This window comes from Oncorhynchus mykiss, chromosome 7 (genome assembly GCF_013265735.2).
Source record: "Oncorhynchus mykiss isolate Arlee chromosome 7, USDA_OmykA_1.1, whole genome shotgun sequence".
NCBI lineage: Eukaryota > Metazoa > Chordata > Actinopteri > Salmoniformes > Salmonidae > Oncorhynchus > Oncorhynchus mykiss.
In genome coordinates this window covers 23205841-23221243 of record NC_048571.1, presented here as the reverse complement: position 1 = coordinate 23221243, position 15403 = coordinate 23205841, and the positions used below count along the sequence as shown (strand labels likewise).

The 15403-nt window shown below is 44.0% G+C and overlaps 1 protein-coding gene across 2 annotated transcripts in view; it reads right to left on the bottom strand.

The window, feature by feature from the left end:
- Positions 1-240: 240 nt before the first annotated feature.
- The window catches only part of LOC110527535 (SH3 domain-binding protein 4-A), a 27430-nt gene continuing 12267 nt past the window's right edge, over positions 241-15403 (bottom strand). For both annotated transcript variants that reach the window (XM_021608879.2, XM_021608878.2), the window contains exons 2-5: positions 14061-14274; positions 11521-13928; positions 2470-2658; positions 241-2189 (exon numbers count right to left, since the gene is read on the bottom strand). In XM_021608879.2, the coding sequence (XP_021464554.2) occupies positions 1965-2189; positions 2470-2658; positions 11521-13928; positions 14061-14184 (2946 nt within the window). In that variant the 5' untranslated portion in view covers positions 14185-14274 and the 3' untranslated portion in view covers positions 241-1964. The remainder of the gene's footprint in view (positions 2190-2469; positions 2659-11520; positions 13929-14060; positions 14275-15403) is intronic.

The window sequence follows — 15403 nt, the reverse complement described above, 5'->3', positions numbered from 1 at the left end:
CTGAATCAGCCTGATGCAAGTGCTTGGGAATGCCTTAAATGAGCAAACAAGCCAACTGGCCACTAGCCCAAGAGTCCAATAACTCCTCACCAGAAAACACTGTATCCTAGGCTATTCTTTCACTGTGCTCCTTTGTGTAGGGCCACACTGAGACAAATCATGTTGAATAATGTCCGTGAATGTAGAATCACGGAACACAAATTCCGACCATGAAAGCTGCACACTGCCTGACAGAGGCACTTTAGAATTGTCAGACATTTTATTGAGTCCATATGAACCAACAGGTCAAGACAACAACTAATGGAGGCATCGAAGTGCAGAACTTGTCAATCGGTACCGTCACAGACCAGTGTGACCATTTAACTACGCAAATAATACTACTGACATTTCATCTGCATTCACAAAACATACAAAACACAGCTCTTGCACTGAAAACACACCGTAGCGTTACACAAAGAGAAAGACTGTATGAAGGTTCAAAGCTCCAGAGTTTGAGCTTTTGATTGATAAAGGGTATCATTGAAACTGCAAAACAACAGCAACCAAAATATATTTCTGAGCAAATCAAGGCCAAAAAGGCTTCACTAGTTCACAAGCTTTAAAATGGCGTACCAAGCAATTGAAACCATCACAGCCAGTTTAATTCCTCAAAATAATTGTTCATTCCGTTACTGCCGGTTAAACAAATGAAAAGAAGAGACGATGTTGCGAGGTAATTCTGCTTTTAAACTTTCAGGAAACAAAGAGAAAAGATCCTTGTTGGATACATGATGTAATTATTATTCAGCTTTTTGTGGCACGCATTTTGTCCTAAAGTGAACGTAGAGGAAACTAACCAAAAGGGGGTTTATTCTGAAATTATGAGTCTTTTGTGTAGAACAATGAACTGTGATCTAGGCTAGTACCTAACTGTTTTGGCAAGCAAAAAGTACAAAGAGCAGTCAAAAAGAGATATGAAGCACAGGAACACTTAAGGGGGATGGAAATAGAAATCCAAAGAGGTATAATATAATGCACTTCAAAAATCAAGTTTCTGTACATTTTTCATTCGAAATATATCTATATAATTAGTGGAGGAAAAAAGCAATAAAAACGAGTGCTATGCCACTTTCTGTAGAAAAAAAGGTGTAGCAAAAGACAATACAGATTAAAAACCACCCTTTAGAAATCACGTCAGTATTGTGGCTTAATAATAATCTACTGTAAATACCAATGAGAGTGTTGAGTGTTTAACCCGCTAGAGAAACAGACCTAAAGTAACATGTGCTCTGTGTGAAGTGGTGGTTACTGGTTACAAACCATTGTAGTCCTGTGCAACAGGATGGGAGCAGGGTCAAGAGTTGAAAGCTCAAGGAATAACAGCTACGGTCAAGGTCCGATTGGTGATTGGTCATCCTGAGGGCGGGAGGATACCAGTAGTAGTCCTGCTGGATCCATAGTGCCAAGCTTCAGAGACTCAGTGTGCATCCTAAATGGCACACTATTCGCTATATATCGCACTACTTTTGACCAGGTTCTTGCAAAAACTAGTGCACTACTATGTCGGGAATAGGGTACCATTTCTGACATAGCTTCAAAAATCGCTGGGTGTGAACTCTAACTTCAAGTTAAACCAAACGCTCACCTAATCTCCCACTGACATCAATGCATGACTAAGTTAACATTTCACGTCAGTGGGAGTTAGGAATCACCCCTCAGACGGCTCCTGAGACTCACTACTTCCTACAAAGTGCATTACTTCTGACCAGGCTCCAGCCAAAAAATGTGTGGCCTACTATGCCTGCATTTACACAGGCAGCCCAACTCTGATCTTTTGTTCACTAATTGGTCTTTTGACCAATCAGATCAGCTCTGAAAAAGATCGGATGTGAAAAGATCTGATGTGACTGGCCAAATGACCAATTAGTGGAAAACACAGCCTATTTAGGGAATAGGATGCCATTTCAGACGTAGCTGGGTTCAGATCAAATGGCATAGTCCCCCTGTCCTACAGGGCTGAAGGCAGAGCTGCGTAACGTATCTAGGCTGTTGACCAGAATGAGGGTTCCGGTGAGGTGCTTCCAGCGCTTGGTTATAGGATTCTTCATCCGGTCCAGGCCCAGGTGCAGCTCCTGGATCACGTCCCGGTAGCTGTCCCCAATTTGGGCCGCCCAGGTCAGCAGGAAGTCATAGGCTGGCTTCCACATTGACTGTCAACATAAAATCAATCAATTGACTTTCATAGAACAAACAATCAATCCAATGTACTCATAAAACCCTTTAAGATCAACAGAGGGGACAGAGAATCATTCCAAATGCGCTTCTAAGGTCAAGTCTGACTGGCTGATATGAAAGAACACTGCACACAAGAACCAGATGGCAGGGTTAGCATTTTCTCACGTCCATTTTGATTACCGGTCTGAGGCAGCCAACACCAGTCAAACCCAGTAAACGTTACAGTACCTAGAAGTAATGGGCTGATAATCTCACCTCATTGTCCACCAGGCCGTTCTTGTCCCTGTGCGGAGCCTCATATTGCTCCATCTGCTGCTTGTTTACCCGGGCCAGCTTCTCAGCCAGCTCCCTCCAGCGCGGGGCCACCTCCACGGCCGTGGTCAGCAGGACAAAGTCCATGATCAGCCTGGCCACCAGACCCTGGCAGTCCATCTTCAACAGGGCCTAGAAGAAAGGCCACACAAAGACCACTTGATTTACTAATTCAGGCTTTGAATTCCTGCTGGAGCATAAGTCGTCGACAACCGAAGACAACATTTAGCTAGGACACAACAGTTCAAAAAACACACCCCAAAAGATCAGCAATGACACACCATTGTGTCACATGGTGTTCACCATTAAAGGGGGTAAAGACATGACTCTCTAGACATAGTGAAAGGAGTGGGGAGGAACAGCATTAGGGGGCCAGGGTATTGTCTTGATACAATACATTTGCGTCTCTAACTACGGCTACACTATCCCTCCCGACTCTCTATAAAGCCTGCTGTGAACTCTCGAGGGTGAATTAGAGCATGATTCACAAGAGCCTCTCTAGGTCTTACCACACAGACACACATATGTGTTGAACGAGAATAAAACCAGGAGGCCAGAGAAAATACACTAGTAATCCCCTCCTCTCTCCGCCAGAAACACCACAGACGAACAGGGGGTGAAAGAAACAGAGAGACAGTAAATCAAGTCTATCAGGATCCCACGAGGAGGTGGGCTGACACACAGCATGTCTGCACTGTGTAGGCTACAACCCAGGAGGGCTATATAATATCAAAGGATAATGGAAAGTACAACCCAATAAAAAACAATATGTTTTATGTACAGGAACTCATGTTTTCAAGTCTGCGCCAACCAGTTAAGCCCGCCAATAAGAGGCCGCGTATTTTTCACCACTATATCTTACAAAGCAGATAATACATAAACGTTTTTTTCAACTTTAAAGTCTCTCTGGAGAGTTTGCCTGCGACTTGACAGGATCTACTGAGACAGGTACACTATCTATATTTTGCACAGTACTGTATCTAAACAGAAGAGCCAGCATTTGTTTGCTTTGCAGAAAGAGAATGAAGCATACTGGGAGCTGAGTGCCTGTTGCATCCCAAATGGCATCCTATTCCCTATATCGGTGTTTCTCAACTCCAGTCTTCCAGTACCCCCAACAGCATATATTTATGTTGTAGCCCGGACAAACACACCTCATTCAACTCATTTAGGGCTTGATGAATAGTTGAATCAGGTGTGCTCATCCAGGGTTATGTTGGGATACTCGAGGACTGGAGTTGGGAAACACTGCCTTACATTTATTACATTTTTTATTTAACCTTTGCTTAACTAGGCAAGTCCCCTATGGGCCGTGGTCAAAAGTAGGGCACTAAATAGGGAATAGGGTGCTACTGGGACACATACACTGTCTTCAAAGCATTCCAGTACTCCTCCAGTCACCTCGGCCACCTGGCCTGACTCTGAACAGCAATGTTTTAATGAGCTGTCCTCTGTTCTGCACTGACTGCTGAATCAGAACTCAAATTTCTGTCAAAGTTACTCAAATAGAACTGCAGCATAACACCCTCCATCACCACCACCTGTCTGGCTACTGGGCCCGGATTTTTCCGCCATCTGCCAACACTGGCAACTGAGTCAACTGTGAATGACACAGTGGGGAGTGACTCAGTTCAATCACAGACCTAATGCTATGTCATTCACAACATCTGACACTGGTCAGGCAGGGCCAAGGAGTTAACATGGTAGCGTAGTCACTAGGGTGAGTCCCAAATGGCACCCTATACCATATATCAGGGGTATTCAACTCTTATCCTACGAGGTTCGAAGCCTATTGGTTTTCGGTTCTACCTGATAACGAATTGTACACACCTGGTGTCCCAGATCTAAATCAGTTCCTGACTAGAGGGGAACAATGAAAAAAATGGTGTGGAACTGGCTTCGAGGTCCAGAGTTGGGTTTGAGGGCCCTAATATAGTGTACTACTTTTGACCAGACCCTTATGGAGCGCCCTTTGCAACACAACTCTAGTTACCATGTCACAGTTGTGTCATATAGCCTTCAACCAGCAGGAAGATTAGTTGAATCACTGTCTCTTTAAACGTCTTAACTCAACATCTATCTTCATAATCCTTCAATCACTTCCTGTCATGGAAAACTCAAACTAAATGACATGTCTTTTTCCCATACAGTGCTGAGGAGTTGGGTAATTTATTCCATGGCAGCAGATAAACAATGCTTGAATGCTGCTTAAGTTATATCCCATAACATGAGTAAAACAAAAAACTTTGTGATACTATACTATGGTTCATGCAGAACTCTTTTATGAAACCAATAGCTAGTAATGTCATACTCCATTATCTTTATCTTCAGATAGGTACTATATAAAAAGGAATCGAGCTCTTTTGAATGACCTCCTGCACAGTTCACTGAGTGATCTCATTTATTTTTCAAACATTCCAGAGTTCAATGGAGCCTTATAAAAACTTCCAAATCCAAAAGGCCTTATGCCATTCACGTTTACCTCTCGTTTCAACTCTTAATCTAAACCTGTGATAAAACAACGTAACTCGCTGACATTTTCTGAAGCGCATCTTATATGTGTGTGTGCGCCTGCGCACACGCACACTCAGACAGTTTCCCATTCTTCAGAAAGCCAGTGGTAAGCAGGCTGATGAAAATGAGGAAGCTGTAGTGACATCCTTTAAAATGTCTCTCTGTGTGTGTGTGTGTGTGTGTGTGTGTGTGTGTGTGTGTGTGTGTGTGTGTGTGTGTGTGTGTGTGTGTGTGTGTGTGTGTGTGTGTGTGTGCGTGTGTGTGTGAGTGTGTTCGTTCGTGCGTGCGCGTGTGTGTGGATTACTCCATCTCTTTGACTTGATCCACATGTCCACTGGGGGAAAGCCCTGACAGACATGACTGACATCTCAAATTTACCCTGTGCACCAGAGCTCTCAGAGGCAGTTATCTCTCTAAGCTCCATTCCAAATGAGCCTGTCTGGCTCTTCTCCCTGCATTTAAAAGGCAGGGAAATGAGCACGCACACACACACACACACACACACACACACACACACACACACACACACACACACACACACACACACACACACACACACACACACACACAGTGTCCCTGAGACTAACAGCAGGGGAGAGGAGAGACAGGAGGGGGGAACACAGTAACAAGGACTCAACCTGCTCATTAAAGTCAACCAGGGACTTTATAGGTGAGGGAAAAGTTTCTACATCAGCAGTCTATAAACTTCTCTGTAGTTTGAAATAGCGAAAGCAGGCCCAACGGTGACTTTCAGTCATTTCATTTAATGGTGTGTACAGTACCTAGGATGATGGCAGTGGTGACTGAAATCATTGCCATATCTATTTGTCAAAAGTGTCTGTGCAAAGTCATTCTCAACTTGTAGTGTCTTACTACACACAAAATGTATTACATGTATTTATTTTTTCAATTTGTATTCATTTATCACAATTCATATTTAAAGATTGATTACATTTCATATTTACAGATGATTTTTAATTAAAATGGTCAAAAAAATATATAAAAATAGCTTCTTGGTAAAGAGCAATTTATGAAGCAATAATTTTGCTAGGACTGTCTGGGAGTGGCCTGAGTAAGGAGGGCAAAACAGAAAACTAGCTGTTAACGGCAGAGAGGTTTGGAGCTCCTTCCCACCAAAATAGGCTGACATTTCAGGCGGGCTTTTCAATCTCTAACAATAAAAGGGCATTTTGGTCATTTTCACAATTTCACAGTATTATTCCAACCTGATAGTACGGATATATACAGTTGAAGTCGGAAGTTTACATGCACTTAGGTTGGAGTCATTAAACCTCATTTTTCAACCACTCCACAAATTTCTTGTTAACAAACTATAGTTCTGGCAAGTCAGTTAGGACATCTACTTTGTGCATGGCACAAGTAATTTTTCCAACAATTGTTTACAGACAGATTATTTCACTTATAATTCACTGTATCACTATTCAAGTGGGCCAGAAGTTTGCATACACTAAGATGACTGTGTATTTAAACGGCTTGGAAAATTCAAAAATGTTATGTCATGGCTTTAGAAGCGTCTGATAGGCTAATTGACATCATTTGAGTCAATTGGAGGTGTACCTGTGGATGTATTTCAAGGCATACCTTCAAACTCAGTGCCTCTTTGCTTGACATCATGGAAAAATAAAAAGAAATCAACCAAGACCTCAGAAAAAATATTGTAGACCTCCACAAGTCTGGTCATCCTTGGGAGCTATTTCCAAACGCCGGAAGGTACCACGTTCATCTGTACAAACAATAGTATGCAAGTATAAACACCATGGTACCACGCAGCCATCATACCGCTTAGGAAGGAGACGCATTCTGTCTCCTAGAGTTGAACGTGCTTTGGTGCGAAAAGTGCAAATCAATCCCAGAACAACAGCAAAGGACCTTGTGAAGACGCTGGAGGAAACAGGTACAAAAGTATCTATATGCACAGTAAAACGAGTCATATCGACATAACCTGAAAGGCCGCTCAGCAAGGAAGAAGCCGCTGCTCCAAAACCACCATAAAAAAAGCTTGTACTTTTTGGAGAAATGTCCTCTGGTCTGATGAAACAAAAATAGAACTGTTTGGCCATAATGACCATTGTTATGTTTGGAGGAAAAAGGGGGAGGCTTGCAAGCCGAAGTACACCATCCCAACCATGAGGCACGGGGGTGACAGCATCATGTTGTGGGGGTGCTTTGCTGCAGGAGGGACTGGTGCACTTCACAAAATAGATGGCGTCATGAGGCAGGAAAAGTATGTGGATATATTGAAGCAACATCTCAAGACATCAGTCAGGAAGTTAAAGCTTGGTCACAAATGGGTCTTCCAAATGGTCAATGACCCCAAGCATACTTCCAAAGTTGTGGCAAAGGACAACAAAGTCAAGGTATTGGAGTGGCCATCACAAAGCCCTGACCTCAATCCTATAGACAATATGTGGGCAGAACTGAAAAAGCGTGTGCGAGCAAGGAGGCCTACAAACCTGACTCAGTTACACCAGCTCTGTCAGGAGGAATGGGCCAAAATTCACCCAACTTATTGTGGGAAGCTTGTGGAAGTCTACCTGAAACGTTTGACCCAAGTTAAACAATTTAAAGGCAATGCTACCAAATACTAATTGACTGTATGTAAACTTCTGACCCACTGGGAATGTGATGAAATACATAAAAGCTGAAATAAATCTTTCTCTCTACTATACTGACATTTCACATTCTTAAAATAAGGTGGTAATCCTAATTGACCTAAAACTGGCAATTTTTACTAGGATTAAATGTCAGGAATTGTGAAAAACGAAGTTTAAATGTATTTGGCCAAGGTGTATGTAAACTTCTGACTTCGACTGTATATAAAACACAGGGATATCATGTTTTTGACTATAATGGGTCTTTTATATGTGTACTGTAGTATTACAGGGATCATTTGTCAAAGAGATCTGGGTCTCAATACGACACCCCGTGTAAATAAAGGTTAAAGAAAGAAAGAATCTGGAGGGGTCTTTCTGCTACCCATAGAGATCCTCATGTGATATTCATTGATGAGAGAAAAGCAGTCCACTTGTATAGCCTAATGTCTAGCTACTCTGTGGAGTCTGCAGGTGTCTCTCTCTGTCTTTCTGGTTGGCCGTTGGGATCTATTTCAGTGATGAGCAGTGGGATGGCATTTCAATTGTCTACTACCTGTGCAACGCCATCCTTCACATTGAGAATTCTTAGCGGTGTCAGTTTGCGTTGGTCGCTCAACCCCCCCCCCCCCCCCCCCTGGCCTGCGATCTGGCCTGACCAATGTCTCCTTTCCTCTCCTCACATTTCAACTGACAAACACCTGTCAGACCATGCTAGCGACTCAGAAAAAAAGGGAAGGCAGGCTAGTAAATCCCATAGAGCACAGCGTTGTTTAGGCTCGACAGAGCTATGGATATGGTGGTCACACCTGTGAATGAACGCTTTATGAGGAATTTGAATCATAGGCCACTTGGCTGATAAGTGATCATCTCGGTTATCTTCTACTAAGAGACTTTTATATAATAATCAGCTGCACTATATATACAAAAGTATGTGGACACAATTTCATATTTGTGGATTCGGCTATTTCAGCCACACCCGTTGCTGACGGGTGTATAAAATTGAGCACACAGCCATGCAATCTCCATACACAAACATTATCAGTAGAATGGCCTGTACTGAAGAGCTCAGTGACTTTCATAGTGGCCCCGTCATAGGATATCACCTTTCCAACAAGTCAGTTTGTCAAATTTCTGCCCTGCTGGAGCTATCCTGGTCAACTGTAAATGCTGTTATTGTGAAGTGGATAGGTCTAGGAGCAACAATGGCTCAGCCACGAAGAGATAGGCCACACAAGCTCACAGAACGGGACCTCTGAGTGCTGAAGCGCATAGCGTGTAAAAATCATCTGTCCTCAGTTAAAACACTCACTACCGGGTTCCAAACTGCCTCTGGAAGCAACGTCACGTCAACGCCTTAAAGGGAAGGCCCTTTCCTGTTTCAGCATAGCAATGCCCCTGTGCACAAAGCAAAGTCCACAGAAATGGTTTATTGAGATCGGTCTGGAAGAACTTGACTGGCCTGCACAGAGCCCTGACCTCATTCTCATCGAACACTTTTGGGATGAATTGGAACGTTGAGTTCAAACATCAGTGCCCGACCTCAATAATGTTCTTGTGGCTGAATGGAAGCAAGTCCCCGCAGCAATATTCCAACATCTAGTGGAAAGCCTTCCCAGAAGAGTGGAGGCTGTTATAGCAACAAATGGGGGGGGGGGGGGGGATCAACTCCATATTAATGCCCATGACTTTGGAATGAGATGTTTGACGAGCAGGTGTCCACATACCTTTGGTCATGTAGTGTATTTTTTGTTGTTGTGTTAATTCAGACAAGCATATGACCTAACCATGGTTCTGTTCTGTCTAACAATGCCTACTAACTGAGCTTTAAAGCTCCTTAGTTTAGTTCTTGCACACACTTTTTGATTAACACTTTTAGTCCAGAGAAGTAATTACTACTGTGTGAGATTAAGGTCACCAAAGGCCACAGAACCACAGAATGGCCACAGAACAACAGAAAAACCACATAACTCTCACCATAGACTCTCACTATAATGACATAATGTGCTGCAATATTGTCAAACCTTAGTACAACCATCTCCCCCACACAAACCTTTATACAGATCTCGTATCTTAATTTGAGCCAGTTTCACACAGTAGATAAATAATCCTGTAGCAACAGGAAATGTGAATTCTTATGTGGAATATAATTAATGAAAGAAATGTATAGGGGTTGATACATTTTTCATTAGGGCAAATCAAGGAAATTACTAACTTTAGAAGCCTTTTTAAACCTCGACTACATTACACGTTTTGCATTTCTTCTTGCGGTGCAGGAAAATTCCTGTAACAACAGGAGGATCAAAGTAAGACACGGCATCTGTAGACTACAACACAGCAATATCAATGGTCCTCAAGATCCTCCTCTAATGTACAGTATTTCAGGGATCAGTATGGACCAACAGCTGTGTCACTGATGTTATATCTGGTGTGTCTTGGCCTGATCAGGATATGCAACAACACTCTGTTTCTACAGCGGCTAGAAGGCTATCAGGACTGGCTGGAATGAAAAGATAAGACATGGATCTACAGTAATTCAAAGACCGCTTCCAGGCCACCATTAGCAGAGTTGCCAACAACCAGATGCCTCCAGGTTTCAGGGATACAGCTAATTCAACCTAGCTTCCTTTTCTACTGAAAACCGGATGTGGGAAATCCACTCATATGTTTTCTTTTACGCTTGCTACGTTAGGTTACTCCCAGGCTAGTGGGCATATTAAACAGATCTGTGTGTCCACCATAAATAATGTGTGTGTGTGTGTGTGTGTGTGTGTGTGTGTGTGTGTGTGTGTGTGTGTGTGTGTGTGTGTGTGTGTGTGTGTGTGTGTGTGTGTGTGTGTGTGTGTGAGGAAGGGTGGTACGAGGGCTTTGGGCATGGCTCATTGCTTTCTGGGACCAATCCATCGTCATCCCTTTGTCTACTCAGTTTATCATGCCTGATGGCAGAAAAATGGTTGCTTGTTTGAATTCTAGCCTGCCTTTGATCAGAATACCATTGAAAGGCATAGACAACTATTATATTTCATGTCAAAATAAACTGATATATGCTAGCTCTTACTGATAAGATGTTTACAGAAGCAAGCATTGTGAAAAAGACATCAACCTCACTTTCACAGACAGATCCAATTTCTCCACAGATCCAAATTCAAGCAACTGTTGCCTGTTTGAGATAGATGCAATGTGGGGTATAGTTACATTACCAAGCACTTCTGTCTAAAACTTTAAAAGGACAAGGGTGACTGGAGACTCTCTCGAGAGGGAGTGGGAGGCATGTTGAGTCAACACTTTCTGTCACAACAGCAACCCTGCCTGCTTTGTGGAGATTCTCTCAGGATATTGTCGTCTCTGTTTGTGTCTCAGTCTCGGAGTTGCACTGAAGGAGGTGAAGTAGCTGTGTTTTTGTGCATTGTAAGTCACACCACACGTATTCTCCCAACAAGTAGACCTACTCTTAAGGCACCCTGAGGCGATAAGGAAAACTGCTTACCACAGGTGACTGAATAAGCTGAGTACAGTAACATATCAGCCCCCCATCTCACAGTACATCACAGCCCATTGACTCTGACAGAATGGGAACACCATGTCAACATCTGCTACTGGTGGAAAATAGGAAATAAACTCAGAAGCACTATACATTTCCAGGTGAAAGTTGAATTTGCAATTTTTTTTTTACATTTGAATAGCTTCTACAGCCTAAGATGTACAATGTGCACGGTGAGGGGTTTCCAAACACACACACACACACACACACACACACACACACACACACACACACACACACACACACACACACACACACACACACACACACACACACATCAGAGCGAGAGAGAGACAGAGAGACAAACACACACACACACAAACGTACTGTCATGAGTTCCTTCTGGAAGGTCTTTCTCTCCTTGATGTCCATGTTAGTGCAGTCCTCCTTGAGCTTCTCCAGAACCGACGCAACCTTCTCAGGCTCGTTGTCCGGTTCAGTCCGACAGAAATAAGACAAAGGTAAGTTCCCATATCCCAGCGCGTCTGCAAAGGCCTTCCAGTTCCCTATGTTCTCCATGAGTACCGTCCTCACAGAGGCGTAGATGTATGTGAGAAATTTGCAAGGCTTCAGAATCTCCTCCACTAGCACGGTAGTCGTGAGGTCCGGACCACAGAAATAAATAGGCTTGACTTTCCCCAAAACCAGAACGTTTTTCGCGTGAACAAGACCGGTCTTTCCCTGATAATATCCAATATACCACTCTTTGGTCCACAGTTGTCCTCGTAGTTTGATTTTCTCCTCACTCAGCAATGCGATCACGTCTCCCTTCTTGTATTCCAACAGGTATGTGCTCTTGTTTTGCCTGATCACAGTTTTGAGCAACTTGCCAAACTTCAGGTTGGTGATGCAGCGCTCCTGAAACTGTGGATATTTGGCAGTGATGGCCAGAGGTGACAGAAGAATCTTACCCACCACCTCTTTCTTCTTCAGGAACCTCCTTTGGCCGGAGTTCCGCGCTACACTCTTTGGAGGCGGTTGCGGTGTTTGGACGCAGAACTGAGCCAGGATACAGTCCAAGCAATCTTTGACCTGGACCTGCAAGGTGAAGTCTGAGATCTCTTCAGGGTTGTTGGATGTGATCATGTAAATGAGTCGGCTAACCTTCCCCAGTTTGACCTGGAAGCCCCGAATAATCCGGGCTTGCTCATTAGCCTTGATCATATAGTTAGACATGTTGGAGTATAGACCAACCTGGAGGTCCTGGGGCCGTCCCAGAAAAAACTGATGCTTCCCCCACAGCGTGAGCGCCACTGGAGGGGCGGAGTGGGCCTGCTTCCCCACCTCACTCACCAGTAGGGTGTTAGGGGCACAGTCATGCCCAAATTGGGCCACGACCGTCTTGAACGAAGGATGGATGTGCTTGGGCCCATAGACACCCAGGGTGACTTTCTTCAACACATTGTCCCATACAGTTGTATTAAGGTTGACGTGCTGGGCCTGCACCACTACCACCACGTACATACACGGCTCCAAGTTATCCAACTGGACTTGTACTGTGTCCTTGTATAGGTAGGCATGTGGGATGATTATATAGGGTCCCTCCTTGCAGTCACTCCGGACGCAGAGCACCTCGGCTACCTGACCGCTGTCTTTCTTCACCGTCACGGACACAGTCATCTCCAGAGTGATGAAGGACTTGGTATCCATGTTGGACAGTTTGATTTCCACCACTGGGCTGACCGTGGAGCAGTGGTCATTGTTCAGCTCCAGTGGAGGGTCCAGTAGGGCCTTCATGGAGATCTGCTGGGTGTCTTCAGGACCCACGTGTCCCTCAGGGACATGGACGCTGATCTGGGTGTCTGGGAGCTGAACGGCCCCTCCACGACTGTCTAGTTTACAGACAATGTTGGTCTCCACCGGCTGAGTCTGTCCCCAACCAGGGCTCTGCCCCAGAGAGTCCAGGTCATGGCAAGATCTGGCCAGCTTCCGATGGTTTAGCCACGCAGTCCTGAAATCCTCCCTGCTCTGAAACTGCTCTGGCGAGGGAGCCTTGAGGCCAGTGAAGAACCCGGAAGAAGGCAAAGGGGGGTTGGATTGCGTCTGTAGGACGGACAACTCTGATAAACTGTACGATCGCTTGCTCCTGAAGAATGGGTTATCCCTTCGCAGTGTCTGTAAAACATGTAGGTCCTGGTTGGTGCTGGTGGATGTCATCATATCAAAGATGTTGCAGTTACTGAAGCCATTGATCATGGTGTTGCTGGAGGTAGAGTTAGGTACCGAGGGGGAGACTGACGATTCCAAGGAGTCAAAGACGAGCAGGTCCGTGGACCTTCCCCTCTCATTACAGTTCTGGTCCAGAGAACCACGTAGATGAGCACTGTTGATGAAGGGGTTGGTGGAGGAGGTATGGAGGGAGAAGGGGTTGCTGTTAAAATAAGGCGAATAAGGAGTGGTCTTAACGGACACCCCTGTCCACTCCCCTAGGAGATCCAGCTCCTTAGCCACTTCGTCTGTACACTCCCCTAGATTGTCTATCATGCCACTATCACCGAGCGACGAGTTTCTACAGTTGATGGGCTGGACATATGCTGAGGGGATGTAGCCCATCTCTGTGTTGTTGTGGGCATACCACCACTCTCCACCCGACGTGTCCATCACATAAAGCCGGTCACCTTTGGAAAACTTTAAAGTGGTAAAGCTAGATGGGCAGTAGTCCTTGATGGCGACGACTTCACGAGCAGTTACGAGGGAGGCTGAATTGTCCAGCCGTAAGGCACTGGAAGAAGGCACTGGATGAAAAGAAAAAAGAAGATCAAAAATTCACATAAACATTCTCAATTCATCCTCAATTTACATTTAAATCAGTATATCTTTAAATGCTGAATAACTGTCTGGTACATTAGTCAGTATTGAATCCTGACCTTTGACATCTGTGAGGCTAGCCTCAGAGAGCCCTTCGTTGAGATCAATGAGCGTGCCCTCCGATTTGCAGCGAGGGAGAACATGGTTACTGTTGGTCCCTCTGATGATCCGGTGGGCCGCCATCTTGGTGTGAATTGCCCGAATTGCAGTCGCACTACTACTCTTCCATTTCTCCAATTATGATATTCAGTCTTTGGCAGCTCTCCATTGTATCTATACGAAAGGAAACAAAAATGAGAACATATTCATTAGCTGTGACTGATCCATTCTTGTAAGAGCCATAAATGATCAAATCATCACAGTTTACAACATGGTTTGATTCCGTAAGAAGCGGGGACAGTCTTGGCTAAGGACTAAAATGAATGGGATTCCAGTAGATGCCAAATAATATCCAGTGAAGAGAATAAACATTATTTCAAAGTCATTTTGATGAAATTACATTGAACCAATGTGGAATAGACGTTGAATTGACGTCTGTGCCCAGTCGGTCTTCTGCTATTTTAACACCTTTCCAATTACTTTACAGTCATTGGTGTCCTCAATATGCCTGAATTGGCTAATTCTGAGTTCTGTATCTCAGTGTGCAGTTGAGGGTGACAATTGCATATTTTCCATCTCATTCTGTTGCTTTGTGAAGCATAAATCCTCAGGGAGGGAAACCGAATCACATGGAGGATTATCAGGAAATCATGGACCATTCCCTTCTTAAACCCTCTCAGATGTACAATATTCAGTAAAAACCTAAGTGGAGACTAGATACAGTGCCTTGCAAAAGTATTCACCCCCTTGGCATTTTTCCTATTTTGTTGCATTACAACCTGTAATTTAAATGGATTTTTATTTGGATTTCATGTAATGGACATACACAAAATAGTCAAAATTGGTGAAGTGAAATAACATTTTTTTTTAATACATGTATTTTTTTTTTTAAACTGAAAAGTGGCGCGTGTATATGTATTCACCCCCTTTGCTATGAAGCCCCTAAATAAGATCTGGTGCAACCAATTGCCTTTCGAAGTCACATAATTAGTTAAAGAAAGTCCACCTGTGTGCACTCTATGTGTCACATGATCTGTCACATGATCTCAGTATATGTACACCTGTTCTGAAAGGCCCCAGAGTCTGCAACACCACTAAGCAAAGGGCATCACCAAGCAAGCGACACTATGAAGACCAAGGAGCTCTCCAAACAGGTCAGGGACAAAGTTGTGGAGAAGTACAGATCAGGTTTGGGTTATAAAAAAATATCTGAAACTTTGATCATTCCACGGAGCACCATTAAATCCATAATAAAAAAAATGGAATGAATATGGCACCGCAAAAACCTGCCAAGAGAGGGCCG